Below are 18,828 nucleotides of genomic sequence, written 5' to 3'. Positions count from 1 at the left end.
CTCTATCTGCCACATAAGGACTTTACCAAAGAGAAAAAATGTGTGAGTGTGAGTGTGTGTGTGTGTGTGTGTGTGTGTGTGTGTGTTGGGGGAATGAGTGTGGTAGTGTGTGTAATAATCAGATAAAAGAGGAGAGTTTCATTTAATAGTTCCTAAATTTCCTTCCAACCAACAATTCAATTTTATGCCTCTTTAAGCACTTCCCTAGTTCTAGCAAAATACGGTTGGAAGCAAAATTGTCAAACTTCATGCTGACAGCCTGATATACCAATAGCCTGCTTTACATATGCATTATTAATTTATTTCTCTTTTTTTAAAGTTTATGCTTCACTAGAAAAGGTAGCTATGGAGCATGAAAGTTTTTAGCAATACCCCTATCCTTATCGTGACACAACACATGTGAAGTAAACACTGTCTGGTTAAAGTGCACTTTGGCTCACTTTCCTACATCTCCTCCTACCCCACTTGCAGTCAAACTGGGCAAAAGTCCAACAATTTCCTCTTCAAAAGCAGACAATGATGAAAGCATTTAGTGTCTTGAGGATGGAATGCTCACAATGGGAAGGAAAAAACATCCTTGTCACAGAGACAGTTTGACAGAAGTCAAGCTGGGGACAAACTCTTGGAGCCCTGACCACCTTACGGGGGCACCCGTTGCACTCAACTTCTTATAAAGGCCATGACAACGCTTAGTAATGTTTATCTTCCTTTCTCAGACTCTCTGACCCAAGGAGCAATTTGTTATCTTTCCATTAAAGCAATAATTGTAAAATGAGATAAATTCTACAGCAGTGGGGATGGCAGCCCCATCACCCTACTCTGAATGAGTATGTAGAAAGTTTTCTCTGGCCTTGACTCCAAGTCTCAGTGGTACCTTAGCCCATTGCTTCAAAAGGAGGCAAGTATAATTCTTTTACCTAAGGCTTGCATTGCTTCCATCTTTTTCCTTCATCCTTCTAACTACTGAAACCAGTGTCATTAGAACTGCTGTGTAGCTCTCTTAAAAGGGAAGTAAACCCCATTAGTGCAACTCAAATATAAAGTCACAGTGAAGACAACTCTCCAAAATTCAATGTCATCTGTATGGCGGGGGGGAGGCACGAGATGGGACTGTCAAATCTACCAAAAATCCAGGTAGATTTACATGCAACCTATCAGACTTGACAGAAAAGTCTAATTACCTATTTGTTGACCGAAGGTCAGGGTGTTCTAACATATTGATGGCTTACAAATGTTCTAATTTGGCATGGAAGATACCAAAAGAATATTTTGAGACATTAGAGAAAAATGAAAATGAGAAATATGCACTTTCATTCATGCTAACATGGCATTTTTGCAGGTGCTAAAATATTCTGATCAAAATAGTAATTTGTAGAAGGTATCTGAAGATTTGACATTGAACCTAAAAGAGTGTGTGCTACATGAACAGGTTTAACCTAAACAGCTGGCCAAAAGAAAAACACGTACAACAGGAACACTGGGGCATGTATATTTATAGAAACAGTAAAAAATGTTTGGTGGGAAAAAAAAGCTATTGGTTTGAAAATGAACTCAAAAGAATTGAAGTCCTGCATATTTTTTTAAACATGGGGTCAGAGTACAAAAAGTCAGCAAAGATCTCACTGAACAGACAAGTTCCTTTTTCTTGTTAGACACATATTGCTTCCCCTCAGACAGATACCAGGTTTATTTCTAGCACTCCCACATGTGGCTGCCTCCCTTTGCCTGAGGTCACAATGAACTTTATTTGATGCTAAATGTGCTTTACAGTTAAATAGAATGGGTAAAACAAAAAACTAAGAGAAAAGAACTTAGTTGAGGCTTTCAATTAGTCTGACTGAACTGAAGACAAAGTCTTTAGCTCAGCCTTTCATAATTAACAAGACATCATATGGCCAGAATCTGCTCGTAGCAAAGGAGACCACTATGTAGCTTATGGGCTGACCTTGGAAAGAACCAACAAGTTGCGAGCCTATGCCTGAAAAGTTTTCCCCATTTTTTACGGACAAATGAAGTAAAATCATTTTCACTGGGGTTTACTTTATAAGAAGGGTCAATAAACGTTTACTGGACTGAACCAGATGATAAATATTTTAATTTTAGGTGCTATAGACTATAAGGTAACTAACTCAATTTTGCAGTTATAGCATAAAAGCAGCCATAGACAATATGTAAACAAACGGGTTGTGGCTGTGTGCCACTAAAACCAAAAGAAAAAAGAAAAAAGGTAGGCCAGAACCCTCTGGGTTTGTGTTCCCCAGGGAGAGTTTCTTAAAATCACCCATTCTCCTCTTATCTACATAGTATTTCTTATGAGTGACTGACCAAAAGTTTTGCTACCTATTCAAAACTACCTATTCTGTTTTTACACAGCCGTATTAGAAATTACTGCTAATTTAAAAGCAAAGCTCTTTGTCATTTATGGTACTCAAAGGTCCTTTATATATGAACCATAATCTCACTTCTGTATTCCAATACTTCTGTATTCGGTATTCCTACAAGTCCCATTCAAGGAACAAAACCCACAGCAAATTGTTCTTTCTACCTCAATAGCACTAGAAAAGTGTATGCTGGAAAAAAAATCTAAAGACTAAAAACCTCTTAAAAAAAAATCAACGGACAATTACATATTTGGGCCACCAGAATACTTTGATAAACAAATAGTTACTAGATAGGTCTTACCACAATTTTTCTCACTTACACTACCAAAATAACAGAACTGAAATCAAGTTTAGTGTCTGACAGACCCCAATTTGAATCTAGCTCCACCACTTATTATTTTTGTAAACTTTGACAAACTGTTTAAAGTCCCTTAAGGTTAAATTTCTCATCTGCTAAAAAGGAATAACACAACTTCAAAAAGTTGTAAATTACATGTCATTACACATGTGAAGAACCTAATACAAAACCTGTTTCAGTCAATAAATATCAACTGTTTTAAGTTTTTAAATAAATTAAACTTAAAATGAAATCAAGAAATACTTATAATCTTGCAGGGATAAAGTCAATCACAAGTGTAACTGTTTCCAGCAACCTTGTGGACAAAGTTGCTGTAGATACTAAAACATATTAAAAAATAACAGATAAAGTAAAAAAGTTTTTTAAAAGTTATGATTAATAAAGAAAAAAAGGAGACTTCTATATCTCAGAAATATAGATTATTCATAGTAATGGCTCAGGAAGTTACTGACTTGGTTAACATTTTAATGCCCATGAGAAAAGAGACATGGTCTTGAGTCTGAGAGGCAGGATCTGGACATGGCAGGAGCTGGGGCTCTAAAAGGGCTGTCAAATGTATAAAGGGAACTAGAAAAGGTCTGCTCATTGATGAGACGATATACCATGAAAGTCTGCCATCTAACCTGGGCCCTGGGTGGGCAATAAAAATGGCGGGGGGGGGGTGTTCATGAAAGTGCAAAAACACCCAAGCCTTCCCATATTCTTATGAGATTCAAATATAATATAAATACTTATGAAGTATGAGAGCCTGAAGGCAAAGAATTAACATAAAAACTGATTGATCGTGCATAAAGAGCTTGGGCAAAAGCACAAACTAGACCAAAATTCATTTTGGGGGGCAAACTTTCACACCCTAGGGAGGAAAGGACCCTTACAGAAAACACAAAACTCACAAATAACGAATTCAAGACCAAATATTGGGCTTTCCTGGTGGCGCAGTGGTTGAGAGTCCGCCTGCCAATGCAGGGGACGCGGGTTCGTGCCCCGGTCCGGGAGGATCCCACATGCCGCGGAGAGGCTGGGCCCGTGAACCATGGCAGCTGAGCCTGCGCGTCCGGAGCCCGTGCTCCACAACGGGAGAGGCCACAACAGTGAGAAGCCCACGTACCACAAAAAAAAAAAAAAAAAAAAAAAAAAGACCAAATATTATTAACTACACAAGGAAATGAATAAGATTAAGCAGATAAATGAAAAGGTGACACCCTAAGAGATAAAACAGAACAATATGAAAGAGATGCTAAAATGATGAAAGACATGAAGAGGAATGGAAAACATAAGGAGAGTACAGTATTAAAAAAAGAACAGGTATACAAAACAAAATCAAATACAATTCCTAAATAAAAACAGTCATTGAAATAAACATACTACACTGATACACAAGAGATGAGACAATACTGAAGAGATAATTAGTAAAATGGAAGACAGAATAAAAGAAACTACAAAAAATGCTGCATAAAGAAGGAGAGAAATAAGAAAGAGGTTAAGAGAAATGCAAGGCAGAACAAGGAAAACCAATATACATCTATTAAAGTTGCAGGAGAAGACTGTGAGAGTGAGAGAACTGCAGTGTTGAAGAATATGGATAAATTCTGTAGAAACTAAAAGAGGTGATTTTCTTTGATTGAAAAGATACAATAAGAATGAGGAAGTAAAAATAAATAAGAAATCCATACACAGACAAATTACAATAAAACTGCAGAAATGAAAGGCAAAGAGAAATTTTTTTCTGCAGTGTCAGTTTAGACTGACAGCAGGCTTTTAAAAAACAACAGACGGCTTCCCTGGTGGCGCAGTGGTTGAGAGTCCGCCTGCTGATGCAGGGGACACGGGTTCGTGCCCCGGGCCGGGAAGATCCCACATGCCGCGGAGCGGCTAGGCCCGTGAGCCTTGGCCGCTGAGCCTGCGCCTCCGGAGCCTGTGCTCCACAATGGAAGAGGCCACAACAGTGAGAGGCCCGCGTACCGCAAAAAAAAAAAAAAAAAAAAAAAACAGACGTCAGAATACCATGGAATAGCATCTTCAAGGTTTCTTTGGAAAGCAGCTGTATAACCAGGTAATGTCAGCAAAAACAGGGGGTTAAGGACATTTGAAAATCCACTCTTCCATAAAAACAACAAAAAGATTGGCAAAAAATTGTCAAGGATCAACTATTTCAGTAATATGGAAATACAAAAATGGGTTGCAACAATCTGGGGAGTGTTTCTTGAAGAAAATGGCTGAATCTCAGTTGAGTTTTCCTGTTACTTATTCCAATCTTACCTACTTCCCAGTTCTGCAGTAGACTTGGCAACAAATGGCACATAATCATTGTGACTACAGCAATCTGGTAGCCACTAGAGGGGGCAAAAATGGGGTTGCAGCTCCTTCAAAGCCTCATTTCTACGTAACTGTCATTCTTTGAACTCTCTAGTAGTTTCCAGGAAGATCCCACTCACAGTTTCTTTGACCTGACTCAGACCTTGCCTACTGTGAACTGCCTTTTAGCTGGAGGTGTTTCTCAAAAATAATCTGAATCGTTTAACACTGCAGCTGTCTTAGGGATAAATAGTAGTTGGGGTAAACAATAAGCTAACTAAAAAACTTAAAGAATAAACTGTGGAATGAGATGTTCACAGGGGACACTGAAAGACTACAACATTCCCATAGGAATCTAGAAGCCATGTGCATGGCGATGGTTGTATGCATTCCTGGGGCTGTGCAAATGGACAGGAAAGAAGCTAGAAGGCCCTAGCTCTCACCTCTTGATAACTCTGAGGCTTACACAAGTTAAGGCTAAGGCACAGCTCTGAACTACCTGGCTGACTCCTGACGGAATGCCCCAACATGCACACAGAACCCCTCAGTAAAGACTGAAAGACCTAAGAATTCCAGGCATTTAGGGAAATCTGTGGTCAATCATTAGCTGACCAATAAACTAACCAGGCAGAGAAATCAGTGACAACACATGACAAGAACAAAAGCCTTACATAATTAAATGAGAAGTCACGAAACAAACAACAAACAGCAACAACAAAAAATCCTGAACAAGGGAGAGAATCTGATTTGCAGGCTTGTGAAATTTAAAACCCCTATTTTAAGTATGTTCAAAGAAGTAAAAGGAACCATGTCTAAAGAACAAAAGAGAAGTACAAGAATGATGAATTACCAAACAGAGACTATAAATAGGTATCATTTAAATGAACCAAATACCATGACATTTTTCACAGAACTAGAACAAATAATCCTAAAATTTATATGGAACCACGGAAGACCCCAAATAGCAAAAGCAATCTTAAGGAAGAAAACAACAAAGCTGGAGGTATCACACTCCTAGACTTCAGACTATACTACAATGCTACAGTAATCAAAACAACATGGTACTGGCACAAAAAAAGACACATAGATCAATGGTGCAGAATAGAGAGCTCAGAAGTAAACCCATGCATGTATGGTCAATGAGCCTACGACAAAGGAAGCAAGAATATATAATGGAGAAAAGACGGTCGCTTCAATAAGTGGTGCTGGGAAAACTGGACGGCTACATATAAAAGAATGAAAACAGAACATTTTCTCACACCATATATGAAAACAAACTTAAAATGGATTAAAGACCTAAATGTAAGACCTGAAACCATAGAACTCCTATAAGAGAATGTAGGCAGACAATTCTCAATTTCAAAACTTACTACAAAGTAATCAAGACTGTGCACAGAGACAGACATGTAGGTCAATGAAACAGAATTTAGACTCCAGGAAAAAACCCTCACATTTACAGTCAATCCATGTTTGACACAAGTGCCAAGATAATTCAATGAAGAAAGAACAGTCTTTTAAACAATGGTGCTGAGACAACTGGATACCAATACAAAAAAAATGAAATTGGACTCCTACCACATATCACATAAAAATTAACTAAAAATGGATTAATGACCTCCTAGATAAGGGCTAAACTAAAATTTTCAGAAGAAAGGATAGGCATAAATCTTCATGACACTGGATTAGACAATGGTTTCTTAGACCTGACACCAAAAACACATGCAGCTAAAGAAAAAAATAGATAAACTGGACTTCATCAAAGTAAAAAATTTTGTATATCAAAGGACACTATCAAGAAAGTGGACAACCCACAGAATGGGAGAAAATATTTGCCAGTAATTTATTTACTAGAAGTCTAGAATTCAAAATATATAAAGAACTCACAACTCAAAAGACAAATAATCCAATTCAAAAATGAGCAAAGAACTTGAATAGATATTTCTCCAAAGAAGATATACAAATGACAAGCACATGAAAAGCTGGCCAACATTATTTGTCATTAGGAAAATACAAATTAAAACCACAATTAGAAAATTAACAAAATTGCAAGCAGAAATTGACAAATGCCACTTATAATGGTTGGTTTTAACATATCTCTGAAGTGACAAACAGGTAAAAGTTTGATGAGAATAAAGACTTGGGCATAATTAACAAATTTGATCTAATGGACCAATTTACAATCTTATGGTTAATAATTACAGCATCTGGAACCTTTTCAATCACAAATGTGACAGAAAAACTAGACATGTGGTAAGGCATAAATAATCTTAAGAAATATGACCCTGCTCTTATACAGACCACATAATCTGACAATAGTCAGGTACAATAACAACAGGAACAACAACAAAAAAAGTCCAGTGCAATTTGGGAGTCAAAATAATTTAAACTAGTTCAGGAGTTGAAAAATACAAATGGAAATAAAACATTTAGAACTGAATTCCATATAGTATATTATGAAAATGCATAAATAAGTATATTTTAAAACTTATGGGATGCAGCTAAGGCAGTAGTTAGAGGAAACATGGTTTTAATTTGTATATATGAAAAAAGTGGAAATTAATGTTCTATGTGTTCATCTCAAAAAATCAGAACAACAGAATTAACACAAGTAAAAGGAAGGAAACTATAAAGATGTAATCAATGATAAAACAGAAAATGAAAACATAAAACTAGAAGGCCACTGTTTTAAAATACTAAGATGGAAACCTCTAATACGGCTAATAAGGAAAAAATATTGCATACAAAATAATTTTACAAATGCAAAAGGAGAAAAAAGTTAAACAGAGCAGAGGTTTTTAAATTACAAGAGGATGTTATAAAAAAAAGTATGGTAATAAATTCAAAAACAATGATGAACTGGACAATTCTTAGCCTCAAAGTGACTCAAGAGGGAAAACAACCCAAAGAGTCCAATAACCATTAAGGAAAATCAGTAGTCAAAAAAACCTAGATTCCAAAAAATCAATACCAGGACCAAACTTTTGCAGAGACAGAAGAGAAGAAAGCATATCAAGTTTAAAATTTGGAAAATAAAATATAAGACAGCATCTTTAAGATAACTGTACAGGGAAGGATTTTTTAAAAATAATAAAACAAAAAGCATAAACCTTGAAGCAACCTAGGTATCTTATAGCAGAGAGAAAACACAATACTTATAAACATTGAAAAATTACTCAACCAAACAAATGCAAATTAAAATTCTATGAGATACTGTGTTGTATCCATTAGATTTGCAAAAAATTAACAAGTCTGATTGGCAAGGAGATATTTCTGGGTAGTAACGTAACACTGGTACAACCATTCTGGAAGCCAGTTGGGCAATGGTGGTAAGGTTGAAAATATGCATGCCTTATGACCTGGCAATTCCACTTCTGGCTATATAAACTGAAGAACTCTTCCAAACGTAAGAGAAGTGTGTAAACTTTAGGTTTAAAAAATAAATAAAAAACAAAAACGAACACAAATAGCTTCTAATAGGGGAATGGATAAATTTTTGTATTTATTCAAAACATTAATAGAGAAGTGACAACAACAAATTAGAACTTCACATATTAATCTTGATATATCTCCAAAAATGTAATAAAAAAAGTAAACTTCAAAAAGTTACATGTGATACGACAGTATTTACTGGAAGTTCAAAGCATTCAATGGATACATAATATATAATTAAAGCACAAAAACATACATATTACAGTTTAGAATAATGGTAAATCCTGAGTTGTGAGAAAGTAGAAGAGGATAAGAATGCATTGATTTTATCTGAATATTTAATTCCTTTTTTAAAGAAATAAATATGGAAACATGTTAACATCTGTCATTTAATAGCTAAATGTATACTCAAGTCTGGGTTTAAGAACACAAAAAATGTTGTCAATTATCATCTACATTTCATGTTTGTAATATTCCACAATTAAAAAAAGAATTAGGTAAAAGATGAAGTTATTCATTAATAACTAGCATAGAAAAAAATTTTTTAATTGTATGGCCCTGTATTGTATCATGAAATATGCTTAATGTTTTTTCCCCCTTGATTAAAAAAGGAGTACACCATAGAAAACTAGCTGAACAGGTATACCAAAAGGGGGGACAGGGAGGAGAGATTGTATCACCTTTAATCCTACCACCCAGAAGTAATGTCTACTATACATTTTAGTTTCTGTCAACATTTTAGTGTGTCATTTTTCAGGGATTTTTAATTGGTTGAAATCATTCTATAAAAATATTTTTTTGCATCTCACTTATCTCATTTGACATTTGAAGATAGTACTTTCTCTAAATTGTTAGCAATTCTCCATAAACAATACTTTTAAATACCTGAGATGTTTGGTCATATGTGAAAGTTAATCATCTTTTAAACTGTTGTTCTATTGAGCAAATGTTCAAAAGAGTGTCCCAATAGTTTTTTTTTACTGTAAATAAGTCAAGGATGAATATCTCTGTGCATAAGTCACTGTTCACATTTCTAATTTTAAATTAAATTCTGGAAATATTGGATATAGGGAATAAATAAACTTGATTCAGAGAGGTTTATATTCATTCAAAATGGTATATGACAATATTTGTGTTTTTGTTACTTCAACCGTGTTCCAGACTACATTTCACTTAACAGAATTTTTGCAAGGAAATCAATGCTATATAATTGTTCTTTTAATTCATACTTCTACATTAGAACTGACAGTCTGCGCATAATTATTAGTTTTTTTATTTTATAACTTGAATGGCCTTTTCATATCTTCTCCCTATATGTTTATTTCTATGAACTCTTTAAATATTTAGAATTATTATCCCCCTGTCCTGTTCATTATGAATATAATGCCCAGAGGCTTGACTTTTGTTTGTTGACATTCAAATCTTATATTTTTATGTGGTCTTGTTTGCAATTATCTTCATCTGCTCTTTATCTTGAAAGATTTTATAATAATTAAACTTTAAAATCCGTTATGTTTCCTCTTTCTTTGTCTCCATAAACCTGTTCTACTCATTGTCTACCCCTAACAATGGTGGCCAGCAAAAAACCCTGAAAGCCCACCTAAACACTTCCCTTTCGGGAAGGTTAGAAGAATCAATGTTACTAAGTTAAGTAAGAAGAGAGGCAGGCCCTTCTCTGTCTTGTCACTCCCATGACCACCAGTCATCCTTCCTGAGACCACCTTCAAAACCACAGATTGGGATATGACTCTTGCTGTCACACGTATAGTTTTACACTTGATGAGGTTTCAATAAGATAATGTATTTGAGAGCACATTGTAAACTATAAAGCGTTATATAAATATAATTATGAACGACCAATAATAGCAGGAAGAAATCAAAAAATCAAGTTTTTATAATTTTTAAATTCTATTGTAGAAGGACTACAACATGAGATAAAAATAAATTCACTAGAAATCTCACCTAAGATCCAGACCAGCTTCTTTCCAGAGTAAATCCATCAAGCGCAGCATTTGGAGTGTCAACATATCCTGCCGTAAATCTAAGGGGAAAGAACCCTGCTATGTTATAAGTGCTTTCCACTTTATGCTTAATAACATTTATTCAAGATTAACTAATTCAACCAGAATTAACTGGCTGGGAAGAAACATTGACAAATAACTGCTCTGTTAATTTTTTTCCAGAATTTTAATGCTGACCATATTCAATATGTTAAATACTAGGTTTGTTGGTTAGCATGCTCCAGTAACTACTTCAGAAATTAAGTTTAAAAATATTTTTAGTTGTTTACCATGTGCAAGCTATTATACTACTTGTACGGGTGCTGTAATACTGCTATAATACAGTAATGCTGTGTTACAGCATCCATACAATCCACATTGCTAACTTTTCTTCTTGTTTGTCTTTTGGGATGCAGAAGAAATTCTTAAGAATCACATAAGTAACTGTATGATGGGTTCACAAAACTGTAATAGTTGATTTTATTTATTATCATGTCCAAGGGTAATTTTTAGGTAAGAGGTGAAAGTACAGACTTCCACATAATGACATTTATACTATCGAGTGGGGTTAAATGTCTAGGAAATACTAAAACTTCTTTTAAAAATAGTTGTAAGCAGAGGAATGGATAAAGAAAATGTGGTAATATATACCATGGAATATTACTCAGCCATAAAAAGGGACGAAATAGTGCCATTTGCAGAGATGTGGATGGACCTAGAGATTATTGTACAGAATGAAGTCAGAAAGAGAAAAACAAACATCGTATAATATTGCCTATATGTGGAATCCAGAAAAATGGTACACATGAACTTATTTGCATAGCAGAAATAGAGTCACAGATGTAGAGAACAAACTTATGGTTACAAAGGGGGGAAGGTGGGGTGGGATGAATTGGGAGACTGGGATTGACATATATACACTACTATGTATAAAACAGATAACTAATGAGAACCTACTGTATACCACAGGGAACTCTACTCAGTGATGTGTGGTGACCTAACTGGGAAAGAATCCAGAAAAGAATGGATATGTGTATACGTATAACTGATTCACTTTGCTGTATACCAGAAACTAGCACTATAAAGCAACTATATTCAAAAAAAAAAAAAAAGTTGTAAGCATATACTATGCTAAACACATATACTTACGTTATCTCACTTAATTCCATTTAATAAACCCAACACAGAGATGCTATAATCCTCATGGACAAGAAGATCCTGAAGCTCAATGAATTTTATGTGATTTGCCTGAAATCACAAAACTAACAAGTGGTAGCAGTCATGACTGCCTTCTGGTTGGTGTGATTACTTCACAGGCATTTCCTTTATGAAGTATGGGTAAGATATTTTAATTAAAACACAAAACTATGAAACAGGATGTATGAATATATTATTGAAAATATTCTCTTGCATTTCAGAAGCTTTTTACCAAAGGAGTAAACAGCTTTGTATTTTGTAGGAAAAAAGGAAGGCTTATTAGAACAACGTAAGTAAGTAAGCTGTAGAAATCATTCTCCAAAGCGAAAAAAAAAAAGGGGACTTATGACATGCCAAATTCAAATTTATGACCACTGATAGCTACCTCTTGGCTGCCATCTGTTTGTTATACATTTACACATCACCTTTCAGATAAAACAAATGGACAGCAAATGAAAAATACTAAGGAATTTGGCACTGTAAAAACCTCCGTACATACCATCACCATTTTTAAAAATCACTCCAACTGAATCCTCACCAAACACCTTGTTGTTGTACACCAGCCACAAAGGCTTCATTTTGGAATCCATGTATTTACACTTTTCAATACTGAAAGAAAGAAAGGGGAAAATTAGCCCACTTCAATTTAAAGATATGGCAAGACTGTAACGTTGCCATGATATACTAGGCTTGGGAAAACCCCTCACCTGTTCCAGGTATACAGAAGTCAGAATGAGAACATTTCCTCTTGGCAGAAAAGCAACCGCAATGCTAGGCTTGGCTGGCATGTAGTGACGCCAGGTGAGCTGGACTGAAAACCCAGATTTGCCCTTCTCATGGCTACATTTAAAATTCCTCCTTTCCTTCCCTTATTCTGCCTTAACTTTATGTTATTATACATAAACAATAAAAATCAGAATGTAACATTGGATTGTAACTCCATTCTTGATTTCTTAAAGAGGGATCAATTTTGCATACTGATATACTGAACATAATTATCACTTTCCCATTATTACTTTTGTAGGAAAAGTAAAAATGAGAAATAATTTTCTAAATTCATTCAAAAATCTCATTTTGAAATAGGAAAGTTTAATTAGTAAATAATCTATGATGGCTGCCAACATTTTGCTTACATAGGATTTTCAACTCTTAGAAACCAGTAATATAGAAAGCAAATTTAATTACATACAATTGAAAGGAAATGAACTTGCATTAACCTTCACTAATCCCACAGGTAAATTTAGCTAGAAGGCGTATGTCCTATTAACACAAGAATAACTTTTGAGAACTTTAACATTTTCCTTTTTTAATTATATTCCACTTACTGAGGCTAACAGCTGTCCCTACTGCTCCCCTAAGGCAGTCACTCAGAAATCCCTTCTGCATTGCTATTTAATGGGAGATTCACTAAGCACAGTACAGAAGGTCACTTACTAGAGTTCTGAGAGGATAACACATGGGTTCAGAGGTGATTGCAGGTCAGAGAGGGCTTCCCGATAAGCATTCTGTTTTAAACAAGTGTGCATTGCTTCTTTCCCTTTGGCTCTATTTAGCTTCATTGCATTCAGTTTGATTAAACTATTTAAAGTTTTTAATTTATTGAGTGCTTCAACCTGAAAAATAAGTTTCCCCACCACCAAAATTCATTTATGTTAAAAATAATATCATGTGATAATATTAATCAATACCATTCCCTCACCACCCTCCTCCCCACAATACACAGGCAGGACAACCAGCTAACGTAAAAACAGTGCTTGCTTTATGACAAGAATATTAGATACAACGAAAAAAATTAATTGTTACCTCTTGTTACTTAAAGCAACATTTTTCAAATGTTCTTGAACCTTTTCTTAAATAAAATGTTATAAACTAGAGAAAAGTAAAGAGACATAGATTATAGGTAAGAAGATAAGTATGAAACTTTACTCAGAACTCTGCAACTAACTGAGTAATAGAATTTGAAATACAATTAATCTGAACCACTGTAATTGGGCAACTCCATAGTACGAAAGGAAAATCTATGTACAAGTAACCCTGGGGTTGACATTCAACCTTACTACCTTTGTCATCACTCTTCTATAACATCTTCTCAGTATATTCTCTTTCCACTAAGAGTATAAAGTAAATGTTTGTACAATAAAATAGATACGAATATAGACAACAGTAGCTATTGTTCAAGTCTAAATTAACTGGTTTTTATAATGAGGTAACTCTGGCTATCAAAACTTATGCAAAAAAAAAATCATGCAAGTAGTACAAGGGGAATCAACAATGGCCAACTGAATCAAAACCATGTGTTTGGGGCTTCCCTGGTGGCGCAGTGGTTAAGAATCCGCCTGCCAATGCAGGGGAAACGGGTTCGAGTCCTGGTCCGGGAAGATCCCACATGACGCGGAGCAACTAAGCCCATGCACTACAACTACTGAGCCTGGGCTCTAGAGCCCGCAAGCCACAACTACTGAGCCTGTGTGCCACAACTACTGAAGCCTGCGCGCCTAGAGCCCTGTGCTCCACAACAAGAGAAGCTACCGCAATGAGAAGCCTGCGCACCACAACAAAGAGTAGCCCCTGCTCGCCACAGCTACAGAAAGCCCATATGCAGCAACGAAGACCTAGTGTAGCCATAAATAAATAAATAAATAAATAAATAAATAAATAAATAAATAAAACCATGTGTTTAAAAGTCAACTTTACTGGGCTTCCCTAGTGGTGCAGTGGTTAAGAATCTGCCTGCCAATGCAGGGGACACGGGTTCAAGCCCTGGTCTGGGAAGGTCCCACATGCCGCGGAGCAACAAAGCTCATGCGCCACAACTACTGAGCCTGCGCTCTAAAGCGTGCGAGTCACGACTACTGAAGCCCACACACCTAGAGCCCGTGCTCTGAAACAAGAAGCCACTGCAATGAGAAGCCCGTGCACCGCAACAAAGAGTAGCCCCAGCTTGCTGCAACTAGAGAAAGCCCGCACACAGCAACGAAGACCCGACACAGCCAAATATAATAAATAAAATAAATAAATTTATTTAAAAAAAAACAAGGAAAGAGAAGTCAACTTTATTGTTTAGTAACTCAAGGTCTTTCCATGTAATATTATGTCAAATTCTGTAAGAACCAGCCTCAGCCAGGTATAAAACATAAAAAGGAATATTTTATTTTATCATTATGTCATTAAAACTGGAAACAACAAATGATAAAAACAGAATACATATATCAACATGTGAATTGTGTATAACAAGCATATAAAATATGTAGGCAAAAAAAATATGTAGGCACAAACATTATGAACACCATGGCTTGCATTTTGATGAACAGGAGATTTATTTTACACCATATTTTCATTTTTGAACTTTGCTTCTATGCAAGGAAACCACTAAGACTCTGTAGGGAGGTGAATTCGGCATGCAGTTTCTACAGACAGGCTGAGGGCTTGCTCACAGGAAACTGCGAAGGTTCTATATAGCCTGGTGATAAAATTGAGATTGCTGAAGCTTGCCAAGTTAGCCATCTGTCAAAACCACAGACACCCCATTTCTCAACAATTTCAGGAGCTGTACAAACACTGGTGAAAAGGGAACTCGCTGAAAAATGGGCTATGCAAACAAGAATTTTTTAAAGTATTTCAAATTTGAATTTCTTGCATGTTTCTACAGTTGTGAATTTTCAGGGCCTAACCCTAATTATGTTGATATCCATTTCCTGGAACAGCGTTCGGAACACCCACATGGCCATAAGTCAAATACTTTAAGTGTTTCAACACCTTGTCACACTATAGGTTTACAGTGATAACAAGAACTGCCAGGTAAAGGGTACAATCTTCCCCTGGCTGTTCATCAGTCAAGAAAAGAGTAAGAATAATGTGATCAGATATATGTCATATGTTTGCTGGTATAAAAGTCAAACTGAGGTTCCCAGAGAACCAAAATACATCCAGTGCTGTCTACTCATATGAATGAGGCCAAAGAAGTAGGGCTCTCATCAAGTGGGGTCTTAATAGACTTTGTTAAAATTTGGATTTTATTCCCTATGCAATGAATATTACAGGGATTTTAAAAAGGGAATACATCTACATTTTAAAAAGATCATTTTATCTGCTGCGTAGAGAATAAAGGTACGTGTGGGTGTGTCTGTGTGTGCATGTGCACACATGCGTGCGTGCAGAAGAATGGAAACAAGGGGCACAATTTAGGAGGTTAATGAAGACATCCAGGTAAGAAAGGATAGTGGGTTGGACAAGGATGGTAGGCATGAACACAAGAGAAATTGATAGGTATGAGGTATCTTTAAAAGGACTATAAAATTAAGGGGACTAATACTATCTGACTATAAAATTAACGGGACTAATAGTATCTATCTCATATTCTTGTGAAGAATAAATGGCCCACAATAAGCGGTGAATAAATGTTAGCTATTATTACCATCATTAAAGGGCTTTCCAAAAAGGAGGAATCAGATACAGTTACTTTAACATGAATAAAAAAAGTAAATATTTTTTTTACATCTTTATTGGAGTATAATTGCTTTGCAATGGTGTGTTAGTTTCTGCTTTGTAACAAAGTGAATCAGTTATACATATACATATGTTCCCATATCTCTTCCCTCTTGCGTCTCCCTCCCTCCCACCCTCCCTATCCCATTCCTCCAGGCGGTCACAAAGCACCAAGCTGATCTCCCTGTGCTATGCAGCTGATTCCCACTAGCTATCTACCTTACGTTTGGTAGTGTATATACGTCCATGCCTCTCTCTCGCTTTGTCACAGCTTACCCTTCCCCTCCCCATATCCTCAAGTCCATGCTCTAGTAGGTCTGTGTCTTTATTCCTGTCTTACCCCTAGGTTCATCATGACATTTTTTTTCTTAAATTCCATATATATGTGTTAGCATACGGTATTTGTCTTTCTCTTTCTGACTTACTTCACTCTGTATGACAGACTCTAGGTCCATCCACCTCATTACAAATAGCTCAATTTCGTTTCTTTTTATGGCTGAGTAATATTCCATTGCATATATGTGCCACATCTTCTTTATCCATTCATCCGATGACGGACACTTAGGTTGTTTCCATGTCCTGGGTATTGTAAATAGAGCTGCAATGAACATTTTGGTACATGACTCTTTGAATTATGGTTTTCTCAGGGTATATGCCCAGCAGTGGGATTGCTGGGTCAGATGGTAGTTCTAGTTGTAGTTGTTTAAGGAACCTCCATACTGTTCTCCATAGTGGCTATATCAATTCACATTCCCACCAACAGTGCAAGAGTGCTCCCTTTTCTCCACACCCTCTCCAGCATTTATTGTTTCTAGATTTTTTGATGATGGCCATTCTGAGTGGTGTGAGATGATATCTCATTGTAGTTTTGATTTGCATTTCTCTAATGATTAATGATGTTGAGCATTCTTTCATGTGTTTGTTGGCAGTCTGTATATCTTCTTTGGAGAAATGTCTATTTAGGTCTTCTGCCCATTTTTGGATTGGGTTGTTTGTTTTTTTGTTATTGAGCTGCATGAGCTGCTTATAAATTTTGGAGATTAATCCTTTGTCAGTTGCTTCATTTGCAAATATTTTCTCCCATTCTGAAGGTTGTCGTTTGGTCTTGTGTATGGTTTCCTTTGCTGTGCAAAAGCTTTGAAGTTTCATTAGGTCCCATTTGTTTATTTTTGTTTTTATTTCCATTTCTCTAGGAGGTGGGTCAAAAAGGATCTTGCTGTGATTTATGTCATAGAGTGTTCTGCCTATGTTTTCCTCTAGGAGTTTGATAGTTTCTGGCCTTATATTTAGGTCTTTAATCCATTTTGAGCTTATTTTTGTGTATGGTGTTAGGGAGTGATCTAATCTCATACTTTACATGTACCTGTCCAGTTTTCCCAGCACCACTTATTGAAGAGGCTGTCCTTTCTCCACTGTACATTCCTGCCTCCTTTATCAAAGATAAGGTGACCATATGTACGTGGGTTTATCTCTGGGCTTTCTATCCTGTTCCATTGATCTATATTTCTGTTTTTGTGCCAGTACCATACTGTCTTGATTACTGTAGCTTTGTAGTATAATCTGAAGTCAGGGAGCCTGATTCCTCCAGCTCCGTTTTTCGTTCTGAAGATTGCTTTGGCTATTCGGGGTCTTTTGTGTTTCCATACAAATTGTGAAATTTTTTTGTTCTAGTTCTGTGAAAAATGCTAGTGCTACTTTGATATGGATTGCATTGAATCTGTAGATTGCTTTGGGTAGTAGAGTCATTTTCACAATGTTGATTCTTCCAATCTAAGAACATGGTATATCTCTCCATCTATTTGTATCATCTTTAATTTCTTTCATCAGTGTCTTATAATTTTCTGCACACAGGTCTTTTGTCTCCTTAGGTAGGTTTATTCCTAGATATTTTATTCTTTTTGTTGCAGTGGTAAATGCGAGTGTTTTCTTGATTTCACTTTCAGATTTTTCATCATTAGTGTATAGGAATGCCAGAGATTTCTGTGCATTAATTTTGTATCCTGCCACTTTACCAGATTCATTGATTAGCTCCAGTAGTTTTCTGGTAGCATCTTTAGATTCACTATGTATAGTATCATGTCATCTGCAAACAGTGACAGCTTTACTTCTTCTTTTCCGATTTGGATTCCTTTTATTTCCTCTTCTCTGGTTGCTGTGGCTAAAACTTCCAAAACTATGTTGAATAAGAGTGGTGAGAGTGGACACCCTTGTCTTGTTCCTGATCTTAGTGGAAATGCTTTCAGTTTTTCACCATTGAGGACGATGTTGGCTGTGGGTTTGTCATATATGGGCTTTATTATGTTGAGGAAAGTTCTCTCTATGCCTACTTTCTGGAGGGTTTTTATCATAAATGGGTGTTGAATTCTGTCAAAAGCTTTCTCTGCATCTATTGAGATGATCATATGGTTTTTCTCCTTCAATTTGTTAATATGGTTTATCACATTGATTGATTTGCGTATATTGAAGAATCCTTGCATTCCTGGGATAAACCCCACTTGATCATGGTGTATGATCCTTTTAATGTGTTGTTGGATTCTGTTTGCTAGTATTTTGTTGAGGATTTTTGCATCTATGTTCATCAGTGATACTGGCCTGTACTTTTCTTTCTTTGTGACATCCTTGTCTGGTTTTGGTATCAAGGTGATGGTGGCCTCGTAGAATGAGTTGGGGAGTGTTCCTCCCT

General features: G+C 36.1%; 1 protein-coding gene across 2 annotated transcripts in view; it reads right to left on the bottom strand.

Annotated features, from left to right (window-relative positions):
• The window catches only part of PIK3CB (phosphatidylinositol-4,5-bisphosphate 3-kinase catalytic subunit beta), a 188,474-nt gene that overhangs the window by 10,867 nt on the left and 158,779 nt on the right, over positions 1-18,828 (bottom strand). For both annotated transcript variants that reach the window (XM_082654636.1, XM_082654637.1), the window contains 3 exons: positions 13,095-13,273; positions 12,160-12,269; positions 10,426-10,504 (listed from right to left, as the gene is read on the bottom strand). In XM_082654636.1, coding sequence (XP_082510762.1) covers positions 10,426-10,504; positions 12,160-12,269; positions 13,095-13,273 — 368 coding nt within the window. The remainder of the gene's footprint in view (positions 1-10,425; positions 10,505-12,159; positions 12,270-13,094; positions 13,274-18,828) is intronic.

This window comes from Grampus griseus (assembly GCF_964374135.1).
Source record: "Grampus griseus genome assembly, chromosome: 5".
NCBI classification, from domain to species: Eukaryota; Metazoa; Chordata; class Mammalia; order Artiodactyla; family Delphinidae; genus Grampus; species Grampus griseus.
The sequence above is the reverse complement of the archived record's forward strand: the minus strand, read 5'-3'. Positions and strand labels throughout refer to the sequence as shown.